Genomic DNA, 9,365 nt, shown 5'->3' with positions numbered 1-9,365 from the left:
AAATCAAAAATGTAGTTCAATTTCTGAGAGGTTTGCAGCGATGTCGACGTTAGCATTGAGACCCTTGTGTCTGTCTGCATCAGTAAATTCATAATCGATACTTTATCAACCCTCTTCTTTCCTTTTTCCTTTTTTCAGCTGTTAGACTGGTACAAAACATGGCAACTTCTTTTCTAATAAACGGGTTTATTTTCAACAAGAACATACCAAATTTACTGAAACAGAAGGGGAAATTATTGTGCGCCACGAGTTCGGGCCCGAGGCCAGCCGGCGGATTCTACACATACAGAAATTACACGGCTCTCAAAAATTCCTACGTTGTCCATCCATCCAAGGTAAAAATAACTAAGACAGATTTTCTTCTTTTTAAAATATTTATTATAACAAGTTTTTATCCGTACTGGGCCACTGATTTGCCAACTTTTTCAGTCCGTCTTCTTCACTGATTACGTAGGGATTTAATGGGAAGAGTCCGTTTAAGGTATTTGGATTATTAAGCAGAATACAAATTTCAACACAAGCAGAAACACATGTTTGTAGTTCTAATCGCTTCTGAACGAATAGGCTGGCTAGCTAATTTCACATCAAATGAAAATTTTCTTCGCTTTTACACTTGAACACTGGCCGGTGTTACACCGTAACCATTTGAGACAGAGGCTCAGAATTCATTAAGGCTAGGAACACACATGCATTTTTTAGTTGCGCAACAGTTTGGCCCCAGAAGTGACTGCGAAGGATTTGTACGAAAGCGAGGACACTTGCAACTAACATGCAACTGTAAATCCGTCGAACTAAATAGTTTGTTTTTCACAAACTAGGGATAAAAGAGGTGGCTACAAAGCCTTCTGCACTTCGACCCGAGTAGAACTATTGTCCTTGTCTATTTTTTTTTTATATTCACCGGCCAATGTTCAGGTTGTTAATCCACCTAAACTTTGCCAGCGGCTCCTTACTGTAGGATCTCGGTTGTGGCTTTTTCTCTTCTAGTTGCAAAAACCTGCACCAACAGTAGACTAAGGTAGATACGAAGTAGATTGTTGAAGTTTCAAAGGATTTTGGACTGAATTCTTTGGAAGTTCGAATACTTGGTGAAACCCCACTGTTTAATATCGCTCATCTAGATTGGTTACGCTTGTTTTGTAGTACAAAGGTCAATCTGTTATCAAGTATTTTGAGCAGTTTATGTTATCTTATCAGATCTTTTGAGTCTGTATATACAGGGTGGCTCCAATCGATTCAACTACACTTCCAGACCTTATAGGAAATTGAATGCTGAGTAAAAAAAGGTCCTATGAACCTGTGTTCGCAAACTCTTCAGTTCTGAGCATGAAAAACCACGTTTTTTGACCTTATTCGAGAAATTGTTAGTAAACCGTTTGCCTGACCGTAAAACAGCTCGAAACAACATCTGTAGAGGATTAATTTCTGCGTCAAATGAGATTAAAACCAGCCTGATCGGCCGAAAATTTCATTTTTGGCGATTTTTCGAAGTTAGGAGGTGAAGGGGTACGCAAAATTCATCATTTCTGACATTTTTAATGAAAATTCACAACTTGAACACCCTATCAAAAAATTCTCCGTTACAAACCTCGTTTGTTGGTGATTGAATTCTCCGTCACATTAGACCAACCTCAGTCCGATTTATGAAACATTTGAATTTTGGCTAATTTGTTTCTTTTCACCCAAATCGAATGTTACTGTTTTCTGATGGGTACCCCCTACTGAATTAAATAATGTACGAAAAATCTGAATGTCTTACTTAACAATTTTAGATAGAACAAGTGTACGCATCTTTTAATGAACATTATATTATATTTTTTGTAAAAAACCATTACAGTAGCTTGAGCAAAAAATAGCGACAATTTTCTGCATTATATATATATATATATAATGTATATAGGGTTAGGCAGGGTGGGCGACCAAGACCCGAGGGGTTAAATGCCTGGGTAGACTCATACCCCACCCCTAAAAGATCCGGGACTTGGTCGGCTCACGTGTCCTGCATAAATCTCTTGGAATTGTTCACAAACCACAAAATTTTGGACCATCTCATCTCGGGGATTTGGTGATGTCCGCTCCTTCAAATATTTCAAATCCAGACCTAGCATACCTATCACACTGCAAGGTAGTGCCTTGCCATATTTCACAAAAACGGCAAAAGAGATCTGGTAGAATACCCATTACAGAGAGATGTCTTCTCAGTGGGCAGCCTATTCCTTTCCTTGAGTTAGAGAATAGCCATTTAAATTCTGCTGGTTTGATTACCTTAACAAACTCTTTCGATTGCCTGTGTCCGGGGGATAGATTCCACTCCTTAAGGAATTGTTTCATACCCTAGTTTTTAATACTCTCTTTCTCTGTGCTCGTAGAGTCTAGTGTTGGGGTTTCGAATAGGCCTTTTGTTGTGTAAATTCCAAAATGTTGGTTTTATGCAAATTTGCATCTGCAAAGATCTTCACAAAAACATAAAATGTGTTCTTTAGTCTCCTTCTCTTTGTTGCAGTATCTGCACAGTGTTTCTTCTGTCTGTACATCTAACTGGTGCATGTGCCTTCTTAGGCGGCAGTGCCCTGTCGAGTCCAGCCAGACCCCTGCCGGTTGCTTTCCAGTAATAACCTTGAAAGCTTTTTGGATGACCCTTCTATCAATCTTTTATGTTCCTCACACCTGGGGTATTATTCCATCAATTTTTGGACTCTCACATTTATCTTTTTTTTTCTTTCTTCTTTCTAGATTTCAAATATTTTTACCACCATAGTAAATTAAAATTAATAAAAAAATTATCAAATTTGTATTATATTTTTGGTCTGTATTGTAATGTTTTATAGTTAAAGTTAAGCAAGAGTAATATTTTGTTTAAGGAAAAATCACCATAGTTCATTTCCTTCTAGCATTATTATTATTATTTTTTATATTTTCACTATTACTGCACATTTATGTACCCAGTCTGAGAAATAGAATCCTTTATGTTATTTACTGACGTTGCGGTTATAAGATATATCGTATGTAGTATTTGAAATATTGCTGCATTGATATTGTTGATCCATATTTATTTTTATTCACTTGTTTGACTTTGAATTTAAATATTGGTAAAACTGACTTAAGACCACTTCAGTTTCAATAATTAATAGAATTTCAGTTAATTGTTTGTCCAATCTACCAATGATATTTCTTTGATACTGTTTAAGACATTTTACATATTAGCTCTGCAAAGCTTTTTGAAGAAAAGCACTCACTAATTCATCAATTATAAAAATAAAAAAGGAGGGAAACTCAAAAGGTGAGGTTGAGATAGGAAGTTGGTGTCCGAGTGGATCGAGGTCACGATAGCTCAAGTGGTAGAGCAGCGGCGTACCTAGCCGAAGATCGTGGGTTCGAATCCCGCTCGTGCCATTGACTTTTTTATCTCAATTAAAAACCTTAATTAATTGTAATATATTAATTTGTCAAGTGGACCACGAAATTAGTGAATTATAAAAATATTTTTTGAAACCATGTTGTAGTGAACTAGAATTAATCTAATCTCTTAGGCTTAGTTTTGTGAATATGACATTTGAACACTTCAGTTTAAAATTAGACTATTTGATGTTATCTCAATGTGTTTCCGCTTGTGTTCCTCTAATATGATAGATTTTGAAGAAGAAAAATTTGCCATGAATAATTTTACTGTTTAAGATATCCTGAAGACTGGACCGTTCTCGTTGGTTGGTCACTGGTCAAAGAGGGATAGATATTATTAAAAGATGGGAAGAACTTTTAGAGTGCGGAGAAAAAAAGTAAAGTGCCCACGGCCCGTCAGCTTAGGCGAAAATGAAGAATTTCTACCTCTTGTCAATTGGTTGACTTCAAACGGTTGGAAACCGACCTGCAAACTCCTCCCTGCAATTTTCTCTAATACTGGGCGAGGGTTGATGGCCAAAAAGCGTATTCCTGTTGGTACTACATTAGTAAAGATCCCGTTTAAATTGTTAATCACAGTCAAAACAGTATCTGAATCGCTTTTAGGCAATGTCCTTAACAATTTGGAAGTGGGTCTGACTACTCAGCAGGTACTCGCAGTTTATTTGGCTTGGGAGAAACATCTAAACGATGAATCTACGTGGTACAAATACATATCAAGCCTGCCGAAGCAGTATTATTCCCCATTATTTTGTTCGAGGAATGAGGAAGAAAATTTTCCAAATGTGTTACACAACAAAATAATGGAAATGAAAACGTCAGTACAAAAATCTCATTCAATTTTAACGAATATTATGAAATCGCACTTTTGTCCTCATTGCAATTTAGAATATAATAGCATTTTTACTTTGGAAGCTTTAAAATGGGCATGGTTTTCTGTTAATTCACGTTGTGTTTATATTTCACCAGATATCAATTTTACACACAAAATTAATTTAATAGATTCCAACTGCCTTGCTTTAGCCCCTTATCTTGATATGATAAATCATTCGAATAGTGCCAAAGTGAATGCATTTTTTAATCTTAAAGATTCCACTTACACAGTCACTACTTCCGTTGCTTTTAACAAGTATGATGAGGTATTTATAAATTATGGTAGTCATAGTAACGCTAAATTGTACCTGGAATACGGTTTCATATTGCCAAAAAACCATCATGATGTTATTAGCTTGTCTAGCAGTGATATTCTAGAGGCAGCAAAAAAAATAAGCCCATCTTTAAAAACGCTAATTATGACTAGATACGATTATTTAAAAAAGCACGACTTGCTAGTTGATTTGTCATGCAGTGCGGACGGGTTCTCTTGGAATGCTAAAGTTACATTGTTTGTACTTTCTGCGCCTGTGACTGCCAATCTATTGGGCTTAAACAGACAAGTGTTTTCAGGAACTGTTTTCACTCACAATCAACTTGGATTTATCACACTAGCTAGACTAATAATAGACGAGAAACTCAAAGAAATAAACATCGATATAGAAAAGATAAAGAATTTTATTTTTGGCCATCCCTCTAGTGATATATTGCAGATCTGCGCAAACTTATTAGAAGAATATCAGTCAATATTGCATATAGTCAATAAGGAATTGGGAGTTTCTTAGTCTAACATTACTTGAACTCAGGAAAAATGGCATTTTCAATTTTATCCAAATAAATTACAATTTGTGATTAATGTGATTTATTCGACATATTTTTATATTGTATATTTGTTATAGTGATTGATTTTGTTTTGTAAAAAATCCCGATTATGAATAGTGTAAATAGTTCAAAATTGTTATTTTGTTTATTATACTAGATTAATTTTTTTTGTGTGAATTGTTTTAGTTTTATAACATAAATGTGATAATATGTACAGTATTGTCAGTTCTATGTACCTATCATTTATTTTATCAATAAATAATAATGTTCTGGCTATAATTCAACTGTTTTATTAGACCACCTCATTATAAAAAAAAAATCAAGATGATATAACGATTTGAAAAAAATGCATGATTAAGAGATAAAATTTTCGTAAATAATTAGATAAAAATAATTAGATAAAAAGCATGATGCTTCTTGTATTTTTCGTGTCAGAATCTAACTTAGTAAAAGTAGATTTTACTAATCTGTACAATATAAAATTAACGATTTATCTCAAATAATAAATCTTTTCCTTTTCCCAGACTACTTGGTATTCATTGATAGGGTTAATAATTGGTTTTCAGACGGTATTATTTGATTTCCATGATGACAAGAATGGTGACCGATGTGTTGTTACAAGAGCTTACAAAACGAAAGGTACAAAAGACGTATCAATTCCACCGGCCCAGAAGAAAAGGGACTGTTTCCATCCAGGGACGTCTTCACTTGCGAGAGAGACGATTTCACTCGGGGAAACAAAGACTGTCACAAATAAAGAAATGATTAATTTGATGTTGTCCTACATTTGGCCAAAGGTTAATTTCTCTAGATTTTTCTCCTTGGTGAATAATTTGTAAATGAGTTGTTTTTCTCTAGAACGAACCAAAGGTTAAAGCTACAGTTGCATTGTCCCTTGGCCTTTTGATCGGCTCAAAACTTCTTAACGTAGCTACACCTTTTTTTTTCAAATACATTGTCGACGACCTCAACAATTATACAAATCTTTTAAAAATGGGCACAGCTCCTGAAGTGATCGCAACTAGCGCTGCAACTTTAGTTATTGGATGTAAGTGAAAATAAACCAATTTGTGTTTTTTTGTGGTAGTTTTCTAATTAGTAATTTTGAACTTAAATGTAGGGTATTCCAAAATTCAATATGTAAACAACAGAAGTTGAATTTGGAACCCGATTTAGAAGGTAGATTATTTTGAATTTTCTCAGAGAGATCCACAAATTTGTTTACATTAATGAATTATTCTAGCCAAATTAATTGCTTAATAGTGATTTTGTTCAGACGGGATTGCCAGGGCAGGAGCTGCAGGTTTTGGCGAATTGAGGAATGCCGTTTTTGCCCGAGTGGCTCAGAACTCTATAAGAAATGTTGCTAGAAATGTTTTCGCACATTTACACCAGCAAGATTTATCTTTTCATTTATCAAGAAGGACTGGTGCCCTTTCAAAAGTATGCTTTTCAAAAGTCAAAGCTTAAGTACAATAGTAATATTTTGTTTTTGTTTTCTAGGCCATAGATCGGGGAAGTAGAGGCATAAACTTTGCATTAAGTGCAATGGTGTTTAATGTCGTGCCTACTCTTTTTGAACTGATACTAGTTTCGACCATATTAGTACGTATTACCAGATACTTCAGGGTAACACGTTAGTAACTAAAGAACTATTACTTCTAGGCTTATAAGTGTGGATTGCCTTTGGGTTTTATATCTTTAGGGTGTGTCGGTCTTTACGGTATTTTTACACTATCCATAACCAAATGGAGGACAAGGTTCAGAGTTCAGATGAACGAAGCAGAAAACGAAGCTGGAAACAAAGCAGTCGATTCATTAATAAATTTTGAAACAGTCAAGGTATTTTTAATTGCTTTTTGATATTAAAAAATTCGAATAAACAATTATCCTTTCAGTATTTTAACAATGAAGATCATGAAGTCAGACGGTATGACAATGCCTTGGCCAGGTACCAAGCTGCTTCGTTGAAAACGACAACTAGTCTAGCCCTTTTAAACTTTGGGCAGAATGCAATTTTCAGCGGTGCTCTCGCTCTTGCAATGTACCTTGTCGCTGAAGGTGTCTTACAGGGCACTCTAACAGTCGGTGACATGGTTATGGTCAATGGGTTGTTATTCCAACTGTCCATACCGTTGAACTTTCTCGGGTCTGTTTATCGCGAAGTGAGGCAAGCGTTGATCGACATGCAAACTTTATTCTCCCTTATGAAACGAGAACCTGAAATAAAAGTAAGTAATATATATACACCCGATAAAACACAATTTAACAAAAAAATTACTTTAATGATTTTAGAATTCTCCGACTGCTCTTCCACTTGCGATAACTACTGAAAATTCGACAATTACATTTGAAAATGTTTCATTTCAGTATGTTAAAGGGAAACAAATTTTTGAAGATTTATCGTTCACAATTCCTGCAGGAATGAAGATAGCGATTGTCGGTGGATCAGGAACAGGGTATGTGTAATTGTATCAAACTGTTATTTATTTGGGAATAGTATAATTTTTTATCTTACAATTAATTAAGGTTTTTAGTTGAGATAAAAAAGTCAATGGCACGGGCGGGATTCGAACCCACAATCTTCGGCTAGATACGCCGCTGCTCTACCACTTGAGCTATCGTGACCTTGATCCACTCAGACACTAACTTCCCACCTCAACCCCACCTTTTGAATTTTCCCTCCTTTTTGCCATTTTTCAAATGTCGTGTAATCTATTTGATTCTCAGTGACAAATGAAATGGCCACGGAGAGATTTAGTGAAGGTATACTTCATTTTAAACTTATTAAATTCACTAATTTCGTGGTGATTAATATCTTACAATTAATTGGTAAAGCGGACCACGAAATTAGTGAATGTAATAAGTTTAAAATGAAGTATACCTTCACTAAAGTTCTCCGTGGCCATTTCATTTGTCACTGAGAATCAAATAGATTACACGACATTTGAAAAATGGCAAAAAGGAGGGAAAATTCAAAAGGTGGGGTTGAGGTGGGAAGTTAGTGTCTGAGTGGATCAAGGTCACGATAGCTCAAGTGGTAGAACAGGGCGTATCAAGCTGAAGATCGAGGGTTCAAATCCCACTCGTGCCATTGACTTTTTTATCTCAACTAAAAACCTTAATTAATTGTAAGATATTAATTGGTCAAGCGGACCACAAAATTAGTGAATATAATTTTTTATATTCAAAGTGATAATTTTATTGTTGTTTCACAGGAAGTCGACTATTACAAGGCTACTGTATAGATTCTTTGATCCAACTTCTGGCAATATTTATATCGCTGGGAAAAACATTCAAGATTTAGATCTTGATCACCTCCGAAGATCAATTGCAATTGTTCCCCAGGTAAGAATTATACGTAACAGTTGACTTGTAATTTTCTTGACGAATTATTATTTTTAGGATTCTGTTTTATTCCATGACACCATTCTGTACAATCTGAGATATGGCAATTTAGACAGGAGTGAAGAAGAAGCAATTGAAGCTTCTAAAATGGCCAATCTTCACAATTCTGTGATGGCATGGCCTCAACAGTACAATACTCCGGTTTGTTAATTTGTTTTTGCACAATTTTATACGAATTTTTTTTCTTATGTCCTTAAATTTACAAAAATACTCAAGGTTGGTGAAAGGGGCTTGAAATTATCAGGAGGTGAGAAACAGAGAGTAGCAATCGCTAGGGCTATTTTGAAAGGTTCTCCGATTTTGATTTTTGATGAAGCCACATCATCATTAGACTCAATAACAGAACATGTAAATTTTATTAATTTTTGCATATACTTACTTTTTATAGGGTGTCTCAAACAAGATGAATTTTTCAGAATATATTGGATGCTCTTGATATTGCCACAGAAGGTAGAACGTCAATTTGCATAGCACACAGACTTTCCACGATAATGGACGCGGATGAAATCCTCGTTCTGGACAAAGGCGGCTTGGCCGAAAGGGGGACGCATGAAAGCTTGCTCAGCAATTCGGATTCTTTGTATTCGAAGATGTGGGAAATGCAACACGACAAAATCAAACAGGCCAAAGGTTTTGAAGCAAAAGAAGCACAGGCCACCTAATAGGCGACAGTTTTTGTAAATCTTTTTTTGAACAAAATGTATAATTGTATATATGTAAAATATTTATTCTGCAAATTACGTTGCGAAGTTCAATGCCAATTTATATTCAGGCAACAAATAATACAATTCTGTACGGCCCAAGATGGATGAAATAATAAGTCTTAATTTTTATTCACAACAAATAAATTGTTATTTATTGAA

General features: G+C 35.1%; 1 protein-coding gene across 2 annotated transcripts; it reads left to right on the top strand.

Annotated features, from left to right (window-relative positions):
* On the top strand, window positions 1-9,365 carry LOC106670188 (ATP-binding cassette sub-family B member 7, mitochondrial). 2 transcript variants are annotated; one of them, XM_014400289.2, is made up of 13 exons: window positions 3,851-3,932; window positions 4,006-4,216; window positions 5,661-5,891; window positions 5,953-6,142; window positions 6,371-6,537; window positions 6,598-6,699; window positions 6,760-6,936; window positions 6,993-7,325; window positions 7,390-7,553; window positions 8,313-8,442; window positions 8,500-8,643; window positions 8,719-8,850; window positions 8,919-9,365. In XM_014400289.2, exons 3-13 carry the CDS (start codon window positions 5,856-5,858, stop codon window positions 9,162-9,164), a joined length of 1,821 nt encoding a protein of 606 aa, XP_014255775.1. In that variant the 5' UTR covers window positions 3,851-3,932; window positions 4,006-4,216; window positions 5,661-5,855; the 3' UTR covers window positions 9,165-9,365. The 2 variants fall into 2 exon arrangements, with proteins under 2 accessions (XP_014255773.1, XP_014255775.1); XM_014400287.2 differs by lacking the exons at window positions 3,851-3,932; window positions 4,006-4,216 and adding an exon at window positions 1-335.

This window comes from Cimex lectularius, unplaced genomic scaffold (genome assembly GCF_000648675.2).
Source record: "Cimex lectularius strain Harlan isolate CLEC.00 unplaced genomic scaffold, Clec_2.1 scaffold134, whole genome shotgun sequence".
Lineage (NCBI taxonomy): Eukaryota > Metazoa > Arthropoda > Insecta > Hemiptera > Cimicidae > Cimex > Cimex lectularius.
This window is presented reverse-complemented; position numbering and strand designations above follow the sequence as displayed.

What these genes read in the sequence shown, in the direction of transcription:
- LOC106670188 (XM_014400287.2), top strand. Translation starts at nt 159, where the DNA reads ATGGCAACTTCTTTTCTAATAAACGGGTTTATTTTCAACAAGAACATA. An exon ending in TAAATTTTGAAACAGTCAAG is followed by an intron (nt 6,937 to 6,992) that starts GTATTTTTAATT and finishes TTATCCTTTCAG; the next exon opens with TATTTTAACAATGAAGATCA. An exon ending in AACGAGAACCTGAAATAAAA is followed by an intron (nt 7,326 to 7,389) that starts GTAAGTAATATA and finishes TAATGATTTTAG; the next exon opens with AATTCTCCGACTGCTCTTCC.